The sequence below is a fragment of the Tiliqua scincoides genome, chromosome 4, assembly GCF_035046505.1.
Source record: "Tiliqua scincoides isolate rTilSci1 chromosome 4, rTilSci1.hap2, whole genome shotgun sequence".
In the NCBI taxonomy this organism is placed as follows: Eukaryota; Metazoa; Chordata; class Lepidosauria; order Squamata; family Scincidae; genus Tiliqua; species Tiliqua scincoides.
In genome coordinates, this window is record NC_089824.1 from 183,510,013 (window position 1) to 183,535,891 (window position 25,879).

Genomic DNA, 25,879 nt, shown 5'->3' on the forward strand with positions numbered 1-25,879 from the left:
TGTGATGGAGCACATTAGACCAATGGGACACATTTGAACGCATTGAACACACAATTGAACAAATCAGACACCATGGGACACACTTGAGCACATTGAACACACATATCGGACACAATGGGACACATCTGAGCACATTGAACAAACATTTGAACACATTGGACCAATGGGACACATTTCAACACAATGAGACACATAGGACATATTTGAAATTTAACACATTGTACACAATGAGAAGGAAGGACTTCCTTCTGAGTAGACATGCATAGGATTGCGCTGTAACAGCCCAAGCCTATGCATGACTACTCAGAAGTAAGTAAGTTACACAGGCCAACATACATTACACAGGCCAAGCCCAGCGTGTCACCCCATGATGGACCGCCTCCCATGCAGTGGGCAGAGCAATGGCCAGGTGGTGGGCGTAGTGATGTACCATTGCCCTGACCCTGCTGGTTTTTTTAAACTCTGATAGAATAGAGATACTTCAACGCTGTTTCATTGCATTCTGCAAGAAATTACACATCAATTGACTTATAATATTATTGTATTATTCAAAAAACCCAAGATTTAAAAATTTTTGTCCACTAGTGATGTCACACCCCCCATGCACGTCACCTGGTGTGGCCCACCCCACCCCCATCCCAGTAGCAACACCACCAATTACTGTGCCATTGCAAGGAATCCTGGGGTGATCCCCATTGCCCCTTGCATTTTGTGGGGCAATCACTTGGCATGGCCAGATCTCTTCTTGCTTGTTGCATATCTAGTGATACACTTGCAACTACTTGGAGAATTTCAGTATCTTGAGTAGACCTGCATGGGGTCCTAGGATAAGATTACAGCTCTCTAAATATAGGGGGGTTGACACATATTTCCCACTCCCAGGAAATATGTCATTCGCTTCCACCCATATGATTGCCGTTCTCAGTCATCCTGAGCAGACAGTTACAGCTTTGTTAAGTGCCATGTATTTATTGATTGATTTACTGCACTTCTCTGGACAAATTCTCCAGGCACAACATTCCAGGCCAGCAGTCAAAGCTAGTGGTAACCCAACAAAAGAAACAATCTAGCCGTCATTTAAGTTGTGATGGTTTGTTGAGACATTACGGTAAATCCTTCTCTTTCTTGAAGGTTTCTTGAGAGCAGTGTGTGTAGTGGTTAGAGTGTTGAATGAACCACAAAGGTCCAGGGTCCTGCTTGGCTGTGAAGTCTACTGGGTGACATTGGCCTAGTCACTGTTTTTCAGCCCAGTCTACCTCACAGGGTTGTTGTATAGATTAAAAGCGAAGGAGCCATGTATACTGCTCTTAGAGAGGAAGGGTTGGATACAAATTATCATTAAGAAGATTTATATACTGCTTTTCAGCAAATAAGTTCACAAAGCTGCTTATAGAAAATTCCAAATAAATAAGTGGATCCTTATTCCAAAAGATCTCACAATCTTAAAATAAAATAAAAAGAATAAATACTTTTCCAAGGAGAGGAAGAATTCAGAAGGAGATAATCAAGTAGTTATGCTGGATTGTTATGCTTGATTGTATCAAGTAGTTATGCTTGATTGTATCAAATAGTTATGCAGGAGCTCTGGCTCAGTTGGTGGAGCTACTGCCTTGTATGCCTGAGGATCTAAAGCTGCCAGTTCGAAACAACCGGAAGTACCCCAGAACTGATGACATGCTGATATACTGATGAGCTGACCCTAGGTGGCAGAGAGGAGCTGCCCTCAAGTGGAGCTTGGGAGGCAAAGGGCCAGAGAGAGGCCAGACCAGGAAGGAATGCAGCTGGAACGAACCACCTTGGATTAAAGTCTGAGGAGAAATCTGAAGACCAAAAGAAAGGCAATATATAAATACCTGTATAAATAAATAAATTGCAAATGTTTTAAAAAAAAACAAAAGCAATAAGATTCCCTCCCCCCCAACTGTCGGGTTTTTCTGCCATTATCTTGTGCAGGGTCTCAGGCCATCAAGCAGGAAAATTTTTAACAATCCTAGGCTGAATCCTACCCACACTTACCCAGGAGTAAGTCCCATTTATTCTCATTGTTAAAAGATTATACATAGTAGGTTGTTAAAAGTACAGATCTGTAAAACATTTCCCCAAATGCAGTCACATACCATGGTAGTAGCAAGTCTAATATATTAAAAGTAAAATACTGAAATGAATGGGGACCCACCTGAAATTGACTCGCGACCCACCTAGTGGATCCTGACCCATAGTTTGAGAAACACTGGTGTATAGGATTGTAGTTCAACTTATTTATTTAGAGCAGGGTTCTCCAAACCCCGGCCCAGGGGCCAGTTGCAGCCCACAGCCAGCCTCTATCTGTCCAGCAGCCAGCCTCTTTTCCCCTGAAAGCCTGCCACCTCTTTTCCTCTTTTCCTCCCTGCCACCAAGCACAGTCGCAAACATGCCGTAAGTCACGTTCACAGGGCTCACCGCCAGGCTCCCGCCCATGCTAGCCCAACGCCGGCTGGTACTAGGCTAGCACCAGGTGGTCACCCAGCTCCCGCAGCTCGGCGGTCTCCCTGACCACCAAGCAGCGGAACGGTAGGTGGGGGTGGGGAGGAGGTGTTCTAGGGAGGGGGGAGGCTGGCGGGGGGGCAGAGAGAGGGTGGAGGGAAGCGTGTCGGGTGTCGGGCGGGAGGAGAATCCACGGAGCTCTGCTCTGCAGGATCCAGGGTGTTCGTGTAGGGCTGCGCGCCCTACACGAGCGCCTTTTCCTTACCGCCAAAAGGTCAGTGGCAAAGTGAGTAGCCCCATTGCAGGGCTGCTTACCTTACTTGGGGGAAGGGGACGACTGTCCCCTTCTCCCGAGGGACCTCCCGCGGGAGTGCAGGAGGCGCTGGATTAAGTGGCAGCCCTCCTCGGTGCCGCTGAGCCTGGGCGCCCTGGGCAGCTCAGGTTCGGGCTTTAATTTATTTATTTATTTAAATTTTTTATTTAAATTATTTTTCTGGCCCTCAACACCTTGCCAGATATTTGATGCGGCCCTCTGGCCAAAAAGTTTGGAGACCCCTGATTTAGAGTACGCCATTTACACACTGCCTCTCTTATAACTAGTTACAAATTATCCTAGTTATAAAACAAATTATCCTAAGCAAGACTTAGGATACTTAGGATACTTAGGATATACTTAGGTATAAGGTATACTTAGGTATACTAAGTCTTAAGTATACTAAGGATACTAAGTCTTAGGATACTAAGACTTAGGATACTTAGGATAAAACAAATTATCCTAAGCAACACTAAGCAAGGAGTAAGCAAGACTCCTCCAGAACTTATCCCATTCATCATATTGATTTTTCCAATGAATATCATGTGTGTGTGTGAGGGGGGGAAGATTAGGTATTTTGCCATCCCCCAGGGTATAGTTCTGCTTTCTTTGTCATATATTGCTTGAAACTATTGCCAGTGTCTGCGCTATCACTTTTTTTTGAAAAATTCCTTAATGACATGGCTTAAAGATCCTACAGATTCCCTCCACAATACCCTAGGACAGTGTTTCTCAAACTGTGTTGCAAACCAAGTTCAGGTGGGTCCCCATTCATATTTTATTTTTAATCTATTAAGCTTGATGCTACCATGGTAAGTGACTGCACTTGGGCAAATGTTACATATCTGTACTTTTAACAGGCTACTATGTACTGCATATGCTTGTAAGAATACAGTCAATGGAACTTACTCCTGGGTAAGTGTGGGAAGGATTGCAGCCTAGGATTGTTGAAACTCTTCCTGCTTGATGATGTCACTTCCAGTGGGTCCTGACATTCTCATTCTAAAAAGTGGGTCCTGGTGCTAAAAGTTTGAGAACCACTGCCCTAGGAAGTCTTATTCTAGACATGTCTGCTCAGAGAAGTGCCGCTGAGCTGAATGGGATCTCATCTCCAGTGTGTTGGAACCTGCCTTCTTTGCACTGAGTCATCTAAATCAGTGTTCCTTGTAACAGCTCTCTAGGATTCCAGGCTGGAGGTCTTTTCCAGGCCTGCATGGAAGTGCTGCACCAGGGATTGCTCCAGCCCGCCCCTTGGCTCGGCTGCGGAGACACCGGGTTCTCCTGAAGGGCAGCCCCGTGACGTCACTGCTGCAGCGCTCCAGCCCCGCCCCCAGCTCCTCCCCCGCCAGGTGAGCTACCTGCGCTCACCTGCCCAGGCTCCCCGTGCGCCCCCTTCAGATGGGCTGCGCCTGTGCCGGCAGCGGGGGGTGCCCCACCTACCCCGTCCAGCCCCTCGGGTCAGCCCCTCACCGCAGGCAGACGGGAGGGGAGACCCCCCACCTCCAGGGTGCTGCTGCAACCTCCCCACCCAGACCCCTTTCCTTGACCCCCCTCTGGCTGGGTGACTCTCCTCCTGGGAGAGGAGCCACGCAAAGGGAGGGAGCCCGGAGCCCCCCTCTTTCCCGCACCCCCGGCCCCCCAAGCAGGACTGGTCCGACCAATTCCTAAAATGATGGCACCTGGGCTGGGCTCCGGACACACAGAGACACACACGGCTCCAGAGAACTGGCCACGAGAAGGCCCGCCTGGCCACAGGACCTGTGCAACGCCACGAAAAGCCCCCTAGACCGAGAACCAAGGGCGGGCTGGCCAGCCCTGTCCGGTGTCCAGCATTCCGTCTGTGAAATCCCCTTTGAAAGACGTGTAGGCCGTCAGGTGCCATCACCGCCACCTGCTGTGGCAAGGAGTTCCACAGGCCAGTCGGAGCCAGACAGCCCCTTGCGGCTCGCTCCCAGGAGAGCGTCCCTAGGATTTCAGCCTCAGATTTTCACAGCATGCGGTACGAACTCACAGCCCCACCCTACGCACGTCTACCCAGAAGTAAGTCCCATTGCAGTCAGTGGGGCTTACTCCCAGGAAAGTGTGGTCAGGACTGCAGCCTGAGAGGGTCTGTGGGGGGCTAGCAGTCGTGCTTCTGAGACGTGGGCAGTGGCGCGCTGCCTGCTGGGCCTCCCGGGGCGCCACCTGCCCAAAGGGCGCGGCCCCGAGCTGCGAGCGAGGGCAGGGCTCAGAGGCGTCCAGCCAGCTCCGGGCCCTTGACCCTGACCCAAAATGGCCTCCTCGGCTTCAGCGCGCGACTGCGAGGCCAGGCCGCCCCTACTTAAGATGGCGCCTCGCGGCTTCGGTAGCGGCTCGCCGCCGACGTCCGGCCGCGTGATGGGTGGCCACACCCCCGTTCCCGGCGCGCTTTGCGCGGGGGTGACAGGTGGGGCTGGGCAGGGCTCAGAGAAGCCAAAATGGCGGACTTCGAGGATCGGGTGTCGGACGAGGAAAAGGTAGGAAGCCGTCTGGGGCCGCTGTCGGGAAGGGAGGACGCGGCGGCGGGTCTGTGGGCGACCGCCCCTCCCTGCGGCGCTTGTCCTGGCCGTGCGGGGCAGGCTGCTGCGGCTCTGCCTCCTCTGGAGGGTCCGTCTTCCGCTGCCTCGTCCTGGGTCGCTCTCGGGACTCCCTCGGCCCGCGCTCCCTTCGCCTGCAGAGGCAGCCCTGCCAGGACCCGCCTGCCTGACTCTTCCTCATGCACACGCATGTATGCGTCATATATACACACCTACCTATACGTATACACATACGTGTGTGTATATATGTATGTATGTGTGCATATATGTGTATTCATATGTGTGTATATATTTGTGTGTGTGTATGCAGATGTATACTGTATGTATAAATTTGCCTTAGCTTGGGAAAGGTGGGAAATTATATATATCTTCCCCTTTCCCATATTGAAGCAAACTTTATACATGCACATACATATGTGTATATATGTATTTAAAATTCCCCACCTTTCCCATGTTGAAGCAAATCTTATACACATACACACATGTGTGTATATATATATATATACACACACACACACATGTGTGTGTATGTGTGTATGTATTTCCACCTTTCCCATACTGAAGCAACTCTTACGCACACACACAATCTCCTACCTTTCCCAAGCTGAAGCAAACTTTATTTAATCTCCCACTTTTTCTTTTTTTGAGAGTTTCTATCTATATATCTTATTTATAATGATATTTAAAAAATGAACAATATTAATATAAAAATGCATTAAAATACATAAGAAACAAAAAAAGAAAAAAATCCTACACAGGATATATCTAACAGTGTAGCAAGAGTGAAGCCAAAAAGTTCTAATTACTTACTGCATTTATATTAATGATCTGAATTTCCATCCTGCACCTTTCTTGTGCTGAAGCAAACTTATATATAATCTCCTCCACCTTTCCCGTGCTAAAGTAAATTTTATATATACACATGTATAATCTCCACCTTGCCCACGCTGAAGCAAACGTCTAAGGTGGCTTACAATGCTTTATAACAAAGTACAAAATGTGTTACAACAGGTGAAAACATCAAACAGGGCATTTAAAGCATTCATTTTTAACATTATGTATTGAAACGTAAATCAAGACTGAGCAAAATTTAACAAATATCATTGGGCTAATGGGGAATAAATTAGTCCAGGGAAGTGTCAAGTCACGTCTGTATTTCAGAGGCCCAGAGTGCAAATATTCACTCAGCAACCAAATTCTTCTTAGAAATTGTAGAAAATTCCAACTTCTGTAATAAGAGAGTTCACCATCATTTTATCTTCCTGAGATCAGTGCTTCCTCCATTACACATGGGCTCTCTTAATGCTTTCTCTTTCTCCAATGAAGTGGCACATCCTGCAATCATATGTTTATTTAGTAATTGTGTGAGCTGCCCTCCAGTGATGAGGCTTTCTGGAGGGCATAGAACTTAAAATAGCCATTGCCTTGAAACCTTATAGAACAAGTTCTTTCTTTTATTTCCTGCTAGTTGAGCCATATCTGTGCCCTAAAGCAGTTCTTTCCTTGGTGGAGAAAAAACAGACCTAGACTATTGTGAATAATGCTGTTTCTGTAGCTGATGAAAGTAGTTTTGAATATACAGCATTGCTTTTAAAATTCACAGGTAGAAGCAGTCTAAAACAGTTTTATTTGGGGTGGGGGGCATGTCAGTGTTATCCAAAAATAAAAATTGGTGAAAGCAGTGTATGTGTTTTTATTCTAAATTAACATTTTAATCAACTTTAAAGTATTTTTATCAGGTGTAATAACTGTCATATAGGTGGTATATATGTGTTTTACTTTGTTCTTACCATTTTAGACTGCCCCTATTCATGGGCTAGTTGGGAGAAAGAATAACCTAGTTGTGCAAGATAATAATTTTTCCATCTTGAAAGACTTGAAGGCTGTTTGACAGAAGCTTTGTTACTTTGAACTTGTGTAAATCTGTGATTAACGGATTTGTAGAGTGAGAGTGGGTTAATCCAAACACTTAAAAAAAATCTGTTTGACTAGAGAGATATGTCTGCATCCTGGGAAACAGTATCTCTTTCAAAGTACTTTCAGTTCTGTCCTTTGTATCCAACCTAAGAAGTTTTCTCTGTCTGAAATATGTATAGTGATGAATGTCCTGTTTTTCTCTCTTGTTGCCTATTTCTTTGTGATTTTTGACACTTTTAATTCTCCAGAAGCTCCTGTGCTGGTTCTGCAGTCTTAAAAAGCTGCTGGGGCAACCTGTACAAGCAGGATTTTCCCCCAAACATCTACTGTTTGTGGATTTGGTTTCTCTGCCTGTCTAGAATGCCTACCCTACCTCCAGGATTGACATATGCTGTTCCAGCCCACAGTGTGTGGTGGTGGTTTTTGCCAGTTGCCTGCATGGCCTATTTGTTGGGAACTTAGAGCAGGTTGGGAGCTCTTGCTAACCGCAGGTACAAGGACTGTAGGATTCCTTCAGCAATATCAGTAGCTTACACTAGAGACTGCCTAGATAGCATCAGGGACATTTTGTTGTTTGGTCTGCTAAATGACTTCACCAGCATGCAGACTTCTCCTGGATGAATGCAATGACTTGTTATGGGCTTAAAGTTTTGTAGAACAAGGTCCATCTGTTTGGTGTTGCTGTCTGAGAACTTTGCTTTGTGGTACCCAGTACAGCTTAGGCATTTTCCATCAGCCTAGCTGTATGTACCTGTACTTTCCTTTTTCAATTTAATTCTCTTTCATTTTGGAATTTTAGTAAACTAACTACATTTGGACCCTTGGTCTGCCTGGTCTGTGTTCATGGTTAATTCAACGAATTGTCATGTCTCTTTATGCTACAGATACTACTACACATTTGATTTTTTTTTTTAAATAAGACTTGTTATGTCTTATGTTATGTCAGAATGCCAGATGCAAGGGAGGGCACCAGGATGAGGTCTCTTGTTATCTGGTGTGCTCCCTGGGGCATTTGGTGGGCCACTGTGAGATACAGGAAGCTGGACTAGATGGGCCTATGGCCTGATCCAATGGGGCTGTTCTTATGTTCTTAAGAACCTCTGGAGTTCAGTATTATCCAGGAAAGTGGGTTTTTCCCAAGAAAGCCCCACTCTGCCTGGTCCCTGTAGCCTGGGTTGGTGGCAGTGTGTACAAAACTATCCAGGAGCTTTTGCTGTTCAGCTGCTGGTCCAGTAAAAAGAAAGTGGGGAACAGGAAGAGTTGCATGTGTGCTAACCACTAGGTTCTACTCCCCTAGGTCAGCCAGCCTTTTCTTGAGAGCCCATTTCCTTGATGTGTTTTTCCCCCCAAAAGTGGTGTCTTTTTTCTCCTAAGTGTTGCCCGAATAGTTGTTCTGTCAAATGGAGAAGGATTCTGCTCTTTGGTGCTACATCTATGCTGTGGAATTTTGGTTGATCAAATAATGACTAAACACATGAATGGCTAAAGTATAAAGAAATAATGGATCCATCAGAAAGTGTTTCAGGTAAGAAGTTGTAGTGGTTGAAAAGGGGGAAGCAGTCTCTTCTAATTAGAAGTTTTTGCTTTGTTTAAAAAAATCATCAGCATAACCTCATGTGTTAACTTGGGAGTAAGTTCCATTGCTTTCAGTTGAACTTAAGTGTGCAAAGAATTGAAATCTCAGTATTGTTGCATAGCGTGTCTTCTTGCAGACATCTTATAAGCAACTGCAGCCATATATCTCCTTAATTATGTTTTTTATTCTAATAAATGTCTTTTATTCTCACTGAAATCAGCTGGTTAGGGAGTAGGGAGTTGTATTTTTCTTTGATGGGCAACATAACTGTGGGATGTGTGATTGGGAAAGGGTCTCAAGCCGTGCCCAGAAAAAAATACTTTCTATTGCAGTGGTTCTCAGACGTTTAGTACCGGGACCCACTTTTAGAATGAGAATCTGTCAGGAGCCCCTGAAAGTAATGTCATGACTGGAAGTGATATCATCAAGCAGGAACATTTTTAACCTAGGCTGCAATTCTACCCACACTTCCCCAAGAGTAAGTTCCATTGACTATCAGTGTTAAAAGAATATACGCAGTAGCCTGTTAAAAGTACAGATCTGTAACATTTCCCCAAATGCAGTCTCATACCATGGTAGCATCAAGTCTAATATATTAAAAATAAAATACTGAAATGAATGGGGACCCACCTGAAATTGGCTCGTGACCCATCTAGTGGGTCCTGACCCACAGTTTGAGAAACACTGTTCTATTGTATATGTTTTTATGGCAAGCACAGGATGTATGTCACCTATTTTTCAATATTTCCTTCTAACATTACATAAGAGTTAACTCAAGCACCTGCAATGGTGTGGTAATGCAAAATGTTGATTGCATTATATCCACATTTAACTGACTAGCCACTCTGGATAGATTTGAGGAAGGCAAAATGTCAGCGACCTTGACACTGGAGTATTAGAAACAAGGTGTGTAAATACATTGTTGGTCTTCCCAGTCTGCTGAGAAAGGGTTGCAGGTAATGGAATGTTTTCCCCCTTTTCAGCTATATGTATGTGACCAAATAACATAAGCATGCAAATTATATTTGTAACTTTTCTCTAGTAATAGACGCAACATCTTGGCACTAACCAGGAAGGCAAAGAAAGAATTGCCCATCCCAGCTAATGATTGCTGCCCATAAGTACAGTGTTGACTACATTTTTATTTGTCTTGGCTCACTTTGCCTGCCATGACAGGTAATGCTTTTGAACCTGAACAGCAGAAATGAGTAACATTGCCTTTGCTGTTTTTATGTAGTGTAGGTTCCCATTCTACATTTGATTGCTTATGAGGCACTTTCTGTACTGTCCCTGTGTCATCATTCACTTAACATCATAGCATTTCAGTTACAGAATGAACCCAGTTTACAAAATAGAGCTTGGCAAAATGTTCCCTACACAACACTACATGCATAGTAAGTAGCTACTAAGAAACCAGCTGATTGAAGATTTACATGAAGATTGGTTTCTGTGTAAGAAGTAATGATGAAGGAGCTCTTATTCATTATGTACATATGTCTTATATTGCATGATTTACTATAAATCTTAAAATTGCTCACAGAAGTCTTAAGCTTAGGAATTTTGACTTAGGTTGTAGTGCCTTATGAATTTGTAATTCCCTAATCTAATTGCTAATTCAGCAAAAGCTGTAGCATTACTACAGTCACAGTATTGGCAATAAAATAAGGGATTTGCTTCCCAGTAAACGGGTAGGATTTGATATTGACTGATGGAAATGAGTAGACTGTGAGCCCTGGTATCCTGTAACATCTAAATCACATGTGAAAGGGAATACACACACACACACAAATCCAGACTAACTAGCCAATATGACCTGTGGAAGATCTTATTCACCTCTCATCATAATTGGATATGAAAGCCTGAATCTATCCACTTTACCCACCCAACATCCTGCAACTACCAGAGTTTGGATAATGAAAAGTTACACGCTGTTCATTAAAATGGTTAACCATTGTTGCAAAACAGTTGTTGAACTGAGAGGGTATGCACAGAGTGAGAAATATGGAGCAGACCATAATACTGTTTTCTCATGTTGTAACCTCTGCTGCAAAAGAACACTATGTAAACACTAGACAAGTATATTATCATTATCATTATCAGTATTTATATACCACTTTTCAACAAAAAGTTCACAAAGCAGTTTACAGAGAAAAACCAAACAACTAATGACTCCCTGTCCCGAAAGGGCTCACAATCTAAAAAGATGCAGAAGAACACCAGCAGGCAGCCACTAGAAAAGACACTGCTGGGATGAGGAGGGCCAGTTACTCTCCCCCTGCTAAAAAGAGGAGCACCCACTTGAAAAAGTGCCTCTTAACCAGTTAGCAGGGGTATTAAAGAACACTGCCCAGAAAGTGATTGCAGAATTACGTAGGCAACCTCTTAAATAATATTGATCTTAAACAATCTGGAATCATACACCAAAAGACAAGAAGTTTAAATTCTTCTAATCCTGTTTGGTGGACTGCGTGTGCTATATTTCTGTGTTTGGATGAGTTGTTAGCTTTCAGTACAAAGCTGCATAAGTGAATACTGAATGTGTGTTTTGATCTTTCAGCTTCTTTCTTTGCCTGCTTCAGAGGGGCACCTCTGAAGAAAGACGTAGTTGAGAAGGTGAAGGCAGGGCAGAATTAGTGATCTTACACTATCGCTCTTCCCATTGAAATGGAGACTGGTGCTTGTTAGACAAAGTAATGTGTTCTCTGTGCACCATATTTGTAGCAGTGCTTTAATGCAACCAGAGTGTCATGCTTACTGCTTGCTGTTGCACTTTCTAATAAAAGCGCATACTATAGTTTCAAGAAGACTTTCAGCCATTTAGGGCAGTGCTCTTAAAGTCTATGAAGCAAAAAGGATAGAAATCATTCTGCTGGATGGCATTCAGTAAGAGATTACTTGCCTCTTTCAGAGGCAGTCTAAATGTGTTGGTTTTTTTCTTGATCAAAGCAGCACTGGCTTGGCCATGGTAGGAGAGTATATTCTTGTTCTTATAGAGAGATGCATATTGCCAAACCTGAAAGTGTAGCTGTCCCTTGTCAGGATCGATACCATGATGCCAGTAATGTTGTGGTTCTGTTACATAGACTCAGAGCTGAAAATCAGAGTGGCTTTGGTTCTGGCTATTGCCCCTCAGAGCACTTTGGCCATTTTTGTGTTGGCTGATTTGGGGGGGGGGGCGTTTTCTGTTCAGCTGGGTGCTGCACTGTGCACTTGTGCAGCATGCCTGTGGGTTTTTGCTACCACTTAAACCTGTTTGTTTCATAGGTACCATGATGCTCATAAAGCATATAATTAAGAAAAACCAACTCTGCCCTGGAGCCAGTTCACTTTTTCTTTTTCCATCATGGGTTAGTACGAGCAGTGGAGGGAGGAGTCTTGTAATCTGTGCATGGTAGGTTGAGTATGTGCTTTGCAAAGTGATTACCAATCAGTAAGCTTGTCATCTGTGTAGGGATCTGTCAAAATATGTGAAGCAGTCTTTAGTGACTAACAGCCCAATCCTGAGCCTCCAAGCACCCACTGATCGGCGCCAAAGTGTATCCAGCAGGTGTCAGGAATTAGCTGGAGGTCTCCTTGGGGAAAGACCCAAACACCACAATGCGGCTTCTCAGGTCTGTGCTGGCTATTTTGCCAATGCAGGCTTCAGAGACTATGTGTTGGGTTTTTAAGCCTGTCACGGAGTTCAGGATATGGCAAAGCAGAGCTTTACAGCATGTTTACAGCACCCAGCACTAGGGCTTAGTGCTGGTGCTGATCAGGTTAGGATTGGGCCCTAAGACTGCAATCTTATCTATGTATACCTACTTGGGAGTAAATTTTCTAGAACTTGGTGGAACTTCTGAGTACACACACGTGGGCTTGTACTGTAAGCAAGCTGAATGTAAAGACGCAAATGAATGCTTATTGCGTTCATTTACAGCATATTTGGGGTTACAGCATATTTGGGGTTTTTGTTTTTAAACAAAGTTGTTTTTTCTGTAACTAAAGAAATTTTCACTGCTTTTCTTGATCAGCTTTAGGCAGCGTCCTTGGAATCTGAACTTTTCATTCACATCTTTGGCTATTACTACTGTGTCTGCATGAAGCTTTCATAACATTGTACAGAAATTATTGAACTGCTGCTCCCAATTCTAGATAAATGAGGAGACATATGCCATTGCACAGCTCTAGCTACCCATGAATAATAAGGAAATGGTCAACCAACTAATTAATACAAAATAATAAAAGAAATAATACTGATATGCTTTAGCAAAAGCCTATTTAAATTCCTCTTACCCTTAATTAGCAGCCTTTTGACTTAAAGGCTACAACCCCAAACACATATCTCAGAAAACAAGCCTCACTGAACACTATGAGACCTGCTTACAGGCACCAGATGGCAGTAGAAATTCCCTAATGCAGCTCAATAAGCTAAAAGGAAATATGCAAATTCTTAGCTGCCAGGCTTGCTTGCACATTTCAGAGCTGTTCGGTAGTGATTTTAGAAAATCCTGAATATACAAATTAATCCAGAACAGCTAGTGGAACAATTGTTCAAAAGGGAGACAAACAAATCAAAATAAGAAAGGGGGAGGGATAAAAAACTTATACTTAAAGGAAGTTATTAAAGATCCATTAAAGGGGGAATTTTTTTTCTTTCCATGACCAGGATAATACATCTCAGCTACATAACAATTTAAAGGGAGAAGATCCTTAATCTAGAACAGTTATTAATCTCTGTTTCAACAATCATCCAGTGGTCTATTTAATGATGCATGTTGTAGTTGGCACCCAAAAAAGGGTGCAGTGAGATCAGGGTTTCACAGATGAGGCCACCAGCAACTTTTAATGTGGCCTCAGAAGCACTAGTTTGGTAAACTGATTTGTTTCTGATGTGATTCTTCTGCAGCCATCCTTTTCTTCCCAGCCATGCTGCGGCTTCACTTTTAGCCATAGCTAAAGACCATATCTTTAAGAACCACTGAATATGTTGATTCCACTAATGCTTGTCTAATTTCACTGCAGGTGCGTATAGCTGCAAAATTCATCACCCATGCACCTCCTGGGGAATTTAATGAAGTGTTTAATGGTGAGTAAAGGGAACAAAATTATTTGTACAGATTTTGCTTTTTAGCAATAGAAAATTTCATGTTTGCAGAATACTAGAATACCATTTATAAAACTTTTAAAAACCAAGATTTCCCAAGTTATTTCCTTTGTCTTTTAGAATTTGGTGGTCTTTGGAAATCATGTTTTTAAAATGTCTTTGACATACAAAACTAATGAGACTCTTGTCTTTTGTTTAAAACCTTCAAGCCCTCACAACAAATGAATTTTATTTTATAGCAGATGCGACTGAATTTCCTCATCCAAGCTGTGTTTCACTGTTTTTCTATCTGAAAGGAACTAGGGACTTATCTGAGAGTCATTGCTTTATTCTACATGTGCATTACCTGAATCCTGAATGCCACATGTCAGTTGCTGCTTGATATCCCATAGGTCTTGCATCTGAATGCATGAAGCTGAATCAATCTGGTCCAGTCTACCCTAGCTGCCTGTATTTCAATGCTTCAGGCCCCCTGTTACACTGGGATCTTCTCTGTTACCTTTGGTAGCTTATAGAGGAGCAGTGTATTTGTTAAATCATAGAGGAGCATGTATAGTTAAATTGTCAGCCTGGTTTTCTCAATTACCACCTCAGTATCATTCAGGGTTTACCAAAGTTCTTCAGATACATTCACAGAAATTGAAAATCTTACATGTAAAACATATCCCATAAATATATCCCAGAGGCATTGTAGTCAAGAATAAAACTTTCCAGCCTGACTTGTATCATAGAAATTGTAATAAGAGTATTAACAGTTCTCTGATTTTGAGTGTACTGAAAACAAAGCTTATAATGACGAATTTGCTTTCAAAAGTATTGCCTATAACCAGTATGACTATACCACTATTCAAATATTCCTTCCATATTCCTCTTAAACATTCATAGGTTTCTAATGGAAGCACTCACACTTCTAAAGAGATCTAATCTCTTAATAAGATCATTTTGTTATATACGCCAAGCAGGGTTGTTACTCAAACATTTATCTGGTTGCAAGTACATTGAAGTACTGAAACTGTTGTTAATGTTAATGTTTTCTTTTTTCTAGATGTTCGTTTGCTGCTTAACAATGACAATCTTCTTAGGGAAGGGGCTGCCCAGTAAGTACCACTGATACCACTGATAACAGAACCACACTTGACATTCTAAAGAAATTTGTGTGCTTCCGTTTTTTAAATAATTATGTCTTGAACCGCTACTGCCACTGCAAGTCTTGTACTTTTTTACTGCCGATTACTATCAGTGAAGTTCAGAGCTCTGGATCATTCTGCATTACTGTAGTTTCTGATACATTTGGCTGTGTGGACAGCTGCGGAAAGTGGGACCAGGTTTAGGGTGGTGATGAGGACCAAGCAATACATATATGTTCCACATTCGCTGAAAGTAACTAGAAATGGAGGCTGTGATTCTTTTCCTTTATAAAAGAATAAAAGAGTACACTGCTTTAGAAACTGAGAACAGATTGCGATATGCTATCAGGGCCTGCAGTTTGAAGAAAATAACTTAAAAATCCTTGATGCTGTTATGACACTGCATGCTGAGATCTGTGTTGGCTTGAGTGATTCAGCTATAAGCAGCTTCAATTAAACTGTAAACACTAGGGGTGACAGAGTTGCATGTTTCTGATAGCAAAGGGGCTTTGAGTATAAATCTCCTGACAATGTCACATACAGATTCTCTACAATAAGTCACATACAGATTGGGAGAATATTGATGAAAGACGGTAAACCTGTAAATACTTCTAAAACAGTAGGTCTATAATAGCATTTGTATAGTGTTACCTGAATGTGCCAAATGCTTCACCTGTGCTATTTTGATATTGTCTTTACATCAACCCTGTAAGGTGAATAACTACTGTTATTCCCATATTGCAGCTGAGGCTAAGAGGGAAGAGCTTGCCCAAGACCACCTAGCAAGTTTATGGCAGAGGCAAAGTTCAAAGACAGATCCTGATCCACAGCTCAGTCTCTTAGCTGCTATGCTACACAACCTTCTACAGATATACCAGGTCTATGTGCATGTCTTTCTCCAGATTTTGAATCTAACATTTACTTACTATCTCTGACAGTGCATTTGCCCAATATAATATGGATCAGTTCACTCCTGTGAAGATAGAAGGGTATGATGAACAGGTAAATTTTCTCCAACCTACTCGGATGTTGTGTGTTGTGTTTTTGTGACTAGATATTAAGTCCACTTTTTACCGAAGTCTTGATTAAACATTACAATTGAGCCAAACTGACCATTGATCATTTTCTCTCTTTCTCCTTGTGTTTAAAATTTTTTTTAATATTTTATTTTTTTAAGTCTTACAAGAAGCCAATTCGTATGATGTGGTGCTGAAGTGATCATGCAAACTGTTCTGGACTTTGTGAAGCAGATAATTTTGAGCACTTGTCTGCATTTTAAAGGACTATCCCAAAATACTGTATTGCTGTAATACTTCATATTATTTTGAAGATAATAATACTCTTGTTGATGCAAACACACAGTTGCTTCACTATGTGTTCAAGGTCAGCTTGGATATTTAAGTCACCTGTTGCCACGTTTCTCATGTTGTGTGTATGAACCTTCAGCCTGAATAGGCTTTTTTCTCCGCAGGATACTTACTCTGTATTTAGCTAACACTTCTTAGATTGCAGTCCTATATATGTTTACCTGGAAGCAAGTGTCATTGAATATAGTAGAACTTCTGAATAAACACACACAGGATTGTGCGTTTAGAAAAGCAAGTGTTTGAGATGGAATGCTTGACCCTTGCTGAGTTAGGGTGGTATTTAGTAATGTTCAGATGCATTCCTCCACTTGGCTACACTCCCCCCCCCCAATAAGAGGAGATGAAGACATACTGGATGGGTATGCTGACGATTATGCTATTGATTACTTCTTCCTAACCACAGTGAGCCTCATTGCACAGTTAAGGAGGATGAGCCAGGGGATTAAAATCCTTCATTTCCACCTTCCTTCCATTACTGCTTATCGGTGCCTCCTTTGCAGTCCATCCCATTGATTCTTCAAGATGGCAGCAACAATCTTCTAATTTAATGCCGGTGGCACCACCATGAACAGATTTCTCTAGGCATCCAGAGCTCTTCAAGTCTGATGAAACTGAAGAGACAGCAGCAATAAGGGAGCAAAGGAAAAGAATAACTGGAGCAAAGGGTTACAAGAACTCTAGCAAGAGATTGAAAAGAGGTGGGGGTGGCCGTAGTAGGAGGGGAAAAGATGTGTGCAGCTTTATGAGCATATTTTATTAAAATTAAATTTGGAAAGATATAAAGATTTCTATTCAGAATTAAAGTTAATCTTGTTCTTAAACTTCCATTTCGGTTAGGGAACCTACAAGGTCATCTCTTCCTTGTAGTAGATTGTCAGACAAGGATTTTATTATTAAGAATACTTATATATTGCTTTTTAACCAGAGTAGTTCACAAAGTGGTTTACATAATTCAGTCAATGGCTTCCTGTCCCCAATGGGTTCACATTCTTAAAAAAATACAGAACAGACACCAGCAACAGCCACTGGAAAAGACGCTATGCTGTAGTGCAGAGGGACTGTTGCTCTCCCCTTGCTAAATATAAGAGGGCCCCACTTTAAAGACGATTGTTTACCCAGTTAGCAGGAGTTACTTTCTTGCAAGTGGTTGGTGTTACAAGATTATAAACTGGCCAGTTATTGACCTGATGGTCTTGTGAGTTTGTCTCCATCAGCAAGGCAAGCTATATTGTGCACAGAAGTTGTTTGGGAATTGGGTTATGTAATGCTCAGATTTCTGTTGACCTGCATAGAGTAAATATTGTAAACCAATATTTCCATGTAGGAAGGAAAGATACCAGTTTCTAACTGTGATTTTAACAAAGCAAAACTCCATATAGTAATTCCAGCTCTTGAGATTCTTGATTTACAGTTTCACCAACTTTAAGCTCAGGGGTGAGGGGGGGGGGAGAGAAATAGGTATTTAACACAGAACATTTTTGGTGTGAGGTAAACTCTTATTTTGGGTGTTGTAGCAAATTTTGTCCCATATGGAATAACAATGCTCTTGCTAAACAGAGAGAGCTTGCTTTTCAAAAACAATCTCATTTGAAACAAGGAAGATTGTCATGTGAAGGTGCACTTAAGTCATTGCTCCCACAACAGCCTGTGTAGCAGCCCACATATTTGTGTATGTGTGTTCTTATTTATTTCTTCTTTCAGGTCTTAATTACAGAACATGGTGATCTTGGTAACGGCCGGTTTTTAGACCCAAGGAACAAGCTTTCCTTTAAGTTTGATCATTTAAGGAAAGAAGCAAGTGATCCCCAGCCAGAGGACACAGATGCTGCGCTGAAATCTTGGAGGGATGCCTGTGATAGCGCATTAAGAGCTTATGTGAAAGATCATTATCCACATGGCTTTTGTACTGTTAAGTATCCAATCTTCTTCTTTGCTGACCCACTATCTTTACATTGGATTATGTAAGGAATAGCAGTACTATTAATTAACCAGTGCTATTAGTTCTGTGTTGGAATGAGACAGTTAACAAATGTGGATTTATGTATGACTTTCTAGACATATGGAAACTGACTTAAAAAATGTAGAAACATTTTCTGTGGGTTTTAATTGGTTTTAGTATCCCCTCTTAACTAGACACAGAATGGACCCAAAATGTCTTCTCTCACCTTTCCCTGAAAAGTTTAAAATATTTATGAGTCTGAGCATAAACTACCTGCAGTGCTTGTCCAAAGTAAAAATCTTAATGGAATAAAATACATTATGTATTCAGGCAACAAGGGAAAATAAGAAATCTGTTTGCACACAATTTACAATTCATAAAGCAGGCAGTGCAATTTCAGCCTGGTATTCTGTAGAATTGGCTGCATCTAAAGATATGGTGCATTGTTTCCTTTGCACTGAGCCACTTAAAATTCTCAGAAACTGAGCTCCGTGCAGCTTGAAGCTTGGCATTCCTAGAAGTCTAGCGATGACATATATGACATGCCATTTTTCCAGAAATGCCTCCAAGCTGCTGCATAGCCAGCAAAAGGGTTTGTGCAGTGGCATGGGCCCCTTACGGGAACATTGGTAGGGTGCCTTTGAGACATTTCAGTAGGCTCATAGAAATCTCTTTTCTGTGGGTTCCTGTAGCAGTGCCTGCATTACGTAAAAGTGCCACAGCCACATGGAGGGGTCTAAAGCAGATCCTTACTATACATAGTTGTCTCCTGCATGAAATTGAGGTGACAATCACATGGCAAAGACCTGTGCGATGGTAGTGTCAATATGTGGTGTGCCTTTAAATGTGCATGGAACAAACCTATGGAAAAGTGGCTTTGATATTGTTGCTCTACCATCTAAAGATACTTGTGTATGTGTGTTATTTACATAACCTTTTCTTGTGGAAGCAGGTTTACAGTAAGACTATAGATGGGCAGCCAACAGTAATTGCTTGCATTGAGAGTCACCAGTTTCAGCCCAAAAACTTCTGGTAAGCATATCTAAGAACCTTTCTTTTAATTCTGCTTGGCACTAGTTTCTTAGCCTTCAGTTCTGTTGGGAAGGGGATTTCCCTGCCTTGCTTAATCTCAGGAAGTTTAAAGAATTCCTCAGGATCAGATTTACTGATTTTTGAATCACACTATGAAAGGAAGAGCAACTGACAGCCAGCTAGCTGTAATAATGGTTGTCTCAAGTGTGTTAACTGCTCCGTGACGTTACAACAGAGTAAATTGCCACAGATGGGCAACACTCCTAGTGTTCTTTTGTGGAGTTAAATGATGTTCATTTGGTTTTTAATAAAGGCAGCAGTGTACTAGAAAACTGCTCTCCTCTTGCCTTCTCTGCCCCTTATTTGGAGAGTAGATTTTAGATGTGAAATATTTATCTTAATAGGAGTTGCCCTCTGTGTAACTTCTAGGTGTACCTGCTTGAAGGAGTGAACACAAAATCACTAGTCTGCTTTGGTGGAATTATTTGAGGAAGTGGTTCTTGAGAAGAGGAATATAGCCATAGGAAGCTATTAGCTCACATCAGTGTTTGCTCTGTCTCCATGCAGGAATGGGCGCTGGAGGTCGGAGTGGAAATTTACTATCACACCACCCACAGCTCAGGTGGTTGCAGTGCTAAAGATTCAGGTTAGTTAAGCTATTCTGAAACAATGCCAATGAATGCAACAAGGCTTCTGTTGGCAGTTCGTGTGGATCTGCACTTTTTTGACCTTAATCTAAATGTAACAAGTCACTGATATGAACTTCCAGAGCTAAAGAACATCCAGAGTCTATGCTTACAAAAACAAACTTCATTAATGGGTTGTAACAGGCTTGCATAGTCTGTATGAAGTGATTCGGAACATGATGCAGCTAACACCTCATTATGATAAGGCCTCTTGAATTGAACATGTGTTGACAAAATGTTAAACTCAAGTGGCACCTTAGGGGTGGTTCTGCTTTCTGTGCAAGAAAATTTAAATACAGTGCAACTGTTCCTTAACATTTTGCTTTGATTCAACCAAAGGCAAAGTCTTTGACTTGTCCAAAGAAACCACTGTACATTGGCCATAGGATTTCTTTAAATAATAAATGTTTGAAGGAAATTTAAAAATATAATATATGTAAACCACTTTGTGAATAACTTTTGGTGGAAAAGCGATTTAACAATATCCCATATTGGTCTGTTTTAAAACTGATTACTACATAGAATAGTGCCACGTTTGTCCCATACGCTATGAGCAAGGCTTTAGCTTACTGGCTAGGCCCTGATGTTTTGTTCATTACTGTAAGTTTTTAATATCTTCCATAGTATCTCCTGGAAAAAAAAGTGGCCAAACGAAAGAAGTCCTTTGGAAAATCCAACTGGGTCATTCTTTCTGAATGGCTTGTCTTTGGGGTGGGAGGTGAGGGTGTGTGTTTATGCATGCCTTGGCCAAACAGAGACCCAGGTAGTATTGGAGACTTTTACTGTGATTTCACTCAGATCTACATGGAACTTATTTGAATTTAGGTGCATTACTATGAAGATGGTAACGTGCAGCTGGTTAGTCACAAAGATATACAAGATTCTGTTGCAGTTTCGGTGAGTCGATCAAGCTTACTTAACATCTAATCACTAGGTTCTTTAAAGCATGTGGTTCTGATTTCAGACCTAGTTCCAGGCTGGGGCCTTCCTGAGCACTGGGGTTTGTTATAGTGCCCCCAGCTGTTCTGGAGGAACAAACCAAAACCCTATTAAATCCAATCATAGCTTGGCTTGAAGTCAGTCATAGCTTGACTTGAAGAGATTGCAAACAGGACTAAAACCAGCCTTAAATAGTAGATTGCCACCACCCCTAACTGTCAGTCAAGTTCAAGGGAGGCAAAAGGCCTTTCGGCATCCCAACTACCCAGAGGAGACAAACTTCAAGCCTCATAAATCTCCTCCTGCATCTTGACAAAGCATCCAATAGTGTGACTTTGTGATCATTACTAGGTTTAGTTGAACCAGGCTTTCCCACTCAAGAATTGCACACTTGAAAGTTTAAGAATTTTCTTAAACAGAGCAGAAGCTATAAAGCAGCCATAAGACTCTCTTAATACTATTATGGAAACTATGCAGAACAGAAAATGACAAAGCTAAGCTCTTAACCTAACACAAGTTATCCTCACCAGGGAGCATGGCTCCTATGCAAAAAGTTGAAACACCACAGCATGGCTGGCTGCAACACTGGGTCTGATGACAAGAGGCAACTAACCCCACCCCAGAGATGAGGTTATGTCTAGGGTGCTACCTTTGGGAAAGTTCTAACCAATCAGGCCCAAGACCCCTGAAAGGATGTTGCAAAATACCTTCTCAAAGGTTCCAACCAGTCACAGGCCTCAGGCCCCTCTAGATGACTATGTGCCAAAAGGCCTCTCTAGTAGGAACTTACCCCCTTCCTTCCTGTAATACCCAGTTGATGCCAACTTAATTATGGACCCAGCACATAACCTTGGCCTAGTAGTCTTGGTAACACAGGACTGCTGCCTTCTCATGTGAACTTTTCCAATTAGCAGCTACCCTCCCAGTATAGAAAGACACAGATTTTCCCCCCAAGATGGATTCCTGAGTGGACTAAGATGGAGACTCAACAAGAAGATTTTATAATTGCTTTGCAAAGGTATCATGCCGTGATAGAGTACAGTACCATGGACTGCTAAAACAGAACTGTACAGGAAGGCAGACTTCAGTAGCTAGAATGGTGTGTCCATCTGTCCATGTCCGCCCTTGGTCACTCCATGCCCAAGAGGTTGTTCTCTCTTGTGCGCAAAAAAAATACCCTTCTACTTTAGCCAGTGCCATGGAGTCTTCACAAGTGAAGTCTTCAGAAGTGAAACTGGTGGCTAGTTCATGTAAACAAGGGGTCTGCAGACTTTAGTAGTTGCAATCCATCACTGTGCCTTGCAGTTTTGATTTCCTGGTATAGAATCTGACAAGTTTTCAGGTGTTGAGGTAAAACTCAACACTGGAAGTGGTGTTCCTGTAAAACTCGAATGTATGGGCAATCACTAATGAAAATTTGTAGATAGCAATGTACTTGCAACAAACAAGCAAGTCTTCCATATGTCTTTCTCTGTAGAATGATGTCCAAACAGCCAAGGAATTTATTAGAATCATTGAACATGCAGAAAATGAGTATCAGGTAAGTAAGCTGATCTTTAAGCTTTCTGCATTTATTTTTTAATAAGTTTTATGGGTCGGGGGGCAAGAAAGAAAACTCTCCATTTTCTTCCATTTTTGGTTCTGTACCTCTTCCTTTATTTCAAATCTATCATGGCTTTTTCATACAATTAAAGGCAGTGTGCAAAGGGTTCCCAGGTGATATTCCTTGTAGGCAGTGAGCAGACTTAGGCTTCCTTAGCTTTGGCAAGGTTATGTTCTTTCATGCTATCCACTGGGAGAACATTTTTGTGTTCCTTTTGTCCTGATTTTTGGTTTTTCTATGTCTGACGAAGTAGGTTTATTTCTCTACATAGCCATGCATATTAACAGGCTCATGTATGTATGTGACTTATCTGTTAGGAATTGTAAATGGAAATTACTGTAATCTGGAACTATCAGCAGGGAACATGAGAAGTACAGTCAGGGTAACCAGATACAGTGGAGCTCTTTATCAGCAAACCAGACAGAGGCATCCAAATTCTCACACCTCTTCCAACAGAGCAGGATATTTTTGAACCATAGTCATTGACTCTGTGCCTGTAGTCATATGAGCAGTGCTTCATACCACTACCACTTTAGTTATCTCAGATTTACATAAATTGTAATCTTTACACACATACACAAAGTTGGTTCAAAGTCTGAATACCACATGCTGGAGAGAAAGTGGAAAATGTTCCACCTTCGGTATTGGTGGAAACACAAGACATGTACATGCTACTCAATACTAGAATTTGTCCAGCTAGGATAATGGACTCTTACAAACCACTTTGCAATCTTTGACCCAAAGTAGACATGATGGTGGCAAATCCATGTGTTTAAACAATGATTTGTTTCCATCACATATTGAGTGTGTGTGTGTGTGGGGGGGGGGAATCCATTTGAAGAGACAAAAGGGACACACAGACAAGGATATGGCATTTCCCCTTCCATAGTTTACCTCTCTGCAGTTTGTCATCCCAAATTATTTTCCTGACAGTTGGAATCTCATGGCATAAGCGAATCAAGCAACGACAAAAGTGCCTTGGTGGAAGGACTGCAAAGATGTAAGCAGTAGTAACTCTGGGTTCTTTTCTCTAGTATGCCCATCTGGGCCCTTTCTCATTCCTCACTATCTCCATAATTGCATCACTATAGCTTGAATTCAGAGCTGGTTGCAGCATAAGGTTTTGCTGCCCCTCCCCTATTCTGTAGCCCATAAAAAGCCAATCTTGAGCAGGGACCCCTAGAAATAGTAGGGGGGGGGTAGCTGCTGGAGGGAGTCATTAGTGGGACTCCTATTCCCCCCTTGCATGAGCAGAAGTGCCATTCTGCATATGCAAAATTAGTATGTATCCAACCTGTGAATTGTCTGCTCCTTTGTGGTGGAACTATTTTGAAAAAAGAGCTTTAATGCTTTTGGGCAAGATGATGGCATTTGTGCCAGAGATGTGTGAATGAACATGTCTAAATAGTCAATAAAAGATTTGCACCAAAACACGTTCTGGTATAGCCAGTTTCTTTTGATGTACTCTGACAGCACTGTGTTTTACTAGTGAGATTTAGTGAAGAGCAGCTTATTGATTTCCCATTCAATCCTTTCATCAGTCCTTAACATTCCAACTTCCCCAGAACAGTCCCAGTGCTCCTTTCTTTTCTGCAATGTGTCTTAATTTTAAGGGTGACTTCCTGTAAGTATGCATCGAGGGGAATGTTAAAAGGTCTCATATCTATCATGCTTTGACCAATCCAGCTTGAGAGTTAAGGGGTAACCAACTTGCAGTAAATGAGCTTGCATACATATCTCTCAAATTTTAACTTCAAGTTTACTTAATTGTTCACAGACCGCAATCAGTGAAAATTATCAGACAATGTCAGACACCACATTCAAAGCCTTACGCCGCCAACTGCCCGTCACCCGTACCAAGATTGACTGGAACAAAATCCTCAGCTACAAGATTGGCAAAGAAATGCAGAATGCCTAAAGCCAGAGCAGAAGTGGTGTAGGAAACGTTAGCATGCAAAGAAAAATGGCAAATGTGTTCCTCTGACATGTTGGCATTTGTCTAGGGCTTTCAGAGTTAACAGGTTTTCTCGCCTCATGGAGGACTGTCGAACACATAGCATTGTCTTTGGATTGTGTGTCCCTGCCATGTACACTTCTTCTGTAAAAGCAACAATGCATTTCCTTGTAGGCTTTCTTCCTTTGGCCACTTTGGGATCAGTGCTATCACAGTGTCTTTGTATTGGTTGGAAAACTTCTTAGCTTCAGAGAGTCCTCTGAGAAACGCAGGCTGACATTGGAGATGTTCTTCGGTACTCTTGTCAGCATACCAGGTTCAGCTTCAGGAGGACTTCTGGCAGCTTTAAGGCGTCGCACTGCACCAGATACAACTTATCCTAACCTACCCCCCCAAGGCCAATCTCCACCTTGGTGTCCTCTAGGTTTAGCTTTCCATGTTTGCAAGGTGTTTGCAAGACCCCTCCCAGAAATCCCAGGAAGGCCAGCTCCTCTGGAAAGGTGGCTATGGGGGGTTTGTTTTTGTTTTTTTGTTTTTAAATCCAAAGACTTGAGCCACATTTTCAAGTGAACTTTTTTCTTCTTTGTCTTTTCCTGGAAATAGAAACATCTGGGTTTTTATATGATGCATCCTCCATTTTTTCTTTTTTAAGTTACTGTCTAATTGCTGCCGAGACATTTTGTTTAGACAGAGAAGAAATTACAAAAATGATCAACTGCAAATGTTTAAGGAACGTTGAATTTATTGTGCTTTAATGCTTTTGGGCAAGATGATGGCATTTGTGCCAGAGATGTATGAATGAACATGTCTAAATGGTCAATAAAAGATTTGCACCAAAACACATATAGCCAGTTTCTTTTGATGTACTCCAGCACTGTGTTTTACTAGTGAGATTTAGTGAAGAGCAGCTTATTGATTTCCTATTCAATCCTTTCATCAGTCCTTAACATTCCAACTTCTCCAGAACAGTAAAAACTTTTTATAATTTCTACTCTTCTGTTCTTATTCCAGGGGTTTTTTCTCCCACCCCTTATTTATTATAGAGTTCTATAAGAAGCATTTACTCCCCCAGTAAGTGGTTTCCTGATCCTTGACATTCCAGTCTTTTGAAAAAGCAACAAGGAAGTACTGTATAGTGAGCTATTTCTCTATTCCCCTACTTTATCCTGTGTATTCCTATACTTCCTTGAATTCAACAGTTTAACATTAAAACATCCACAACAAGTGATAGCAAATGCTATTCTTTGGGCCTTTGGCGCTGTCCTTGAGCAAGTAAGTTCTGGAGTAGGAGAAATTTAAATAACAGGAGGATGAAGAGAGAA

The 25,879-nt window shown here is 41.9% G+C and overlaps 1 protein-coding gene across 2 annotated transcripts; it reads left to right on the forward strand.

The window, feature by feature from the left end:
* Positions 1 to 5,181: 5,181 nt before the first annotated feature.
* On the forward strand, positions 5,182 to 25,398 carry CAPZA1 (capping actin protein of muscle Z-line subunit alpha 1). Of its 2 annotated transcripts, none has more exons than XM_066625042.1 (10): positions 5,182 to 5,271; positions 13,829 to 13,892; positions 14,956 to 15,007; positions 15,976 to 16,039; positions 18,106 to 18,312; positions 19,296 to 19,375; positions 19,943 to 20,021; positions 20,887 to 20,958; positions 22,478 to 22,540; positions 24,381 to 25,398. In XM_066625042.1, exons 1-10 carry the CDS (start codon positions 5,233 to 5,235, stop codon positions 24,519 to 24,521), a joined length of 861 nt encoding a protein of 286 aa, XP_066481139.1. In that variant the 5' UTR covers positions 5,182 to 5,232; the 3' UTR covers positions 24,522 to 25,398. The 2 variants fall into 2 exon arrangements, with proteins under 2 accessions (XP_066481139.1, XP_066481138.1); XM_066625041.1 differs by lacking the exon at positions 15,976 to 16,039 and adding an exon at positions 15,782 to 15,915 and having other exon boundaries at positions 5,190 to 5,271.
* Positions 25,399 to 25,879: the final 481 nt, after the last annotated feature.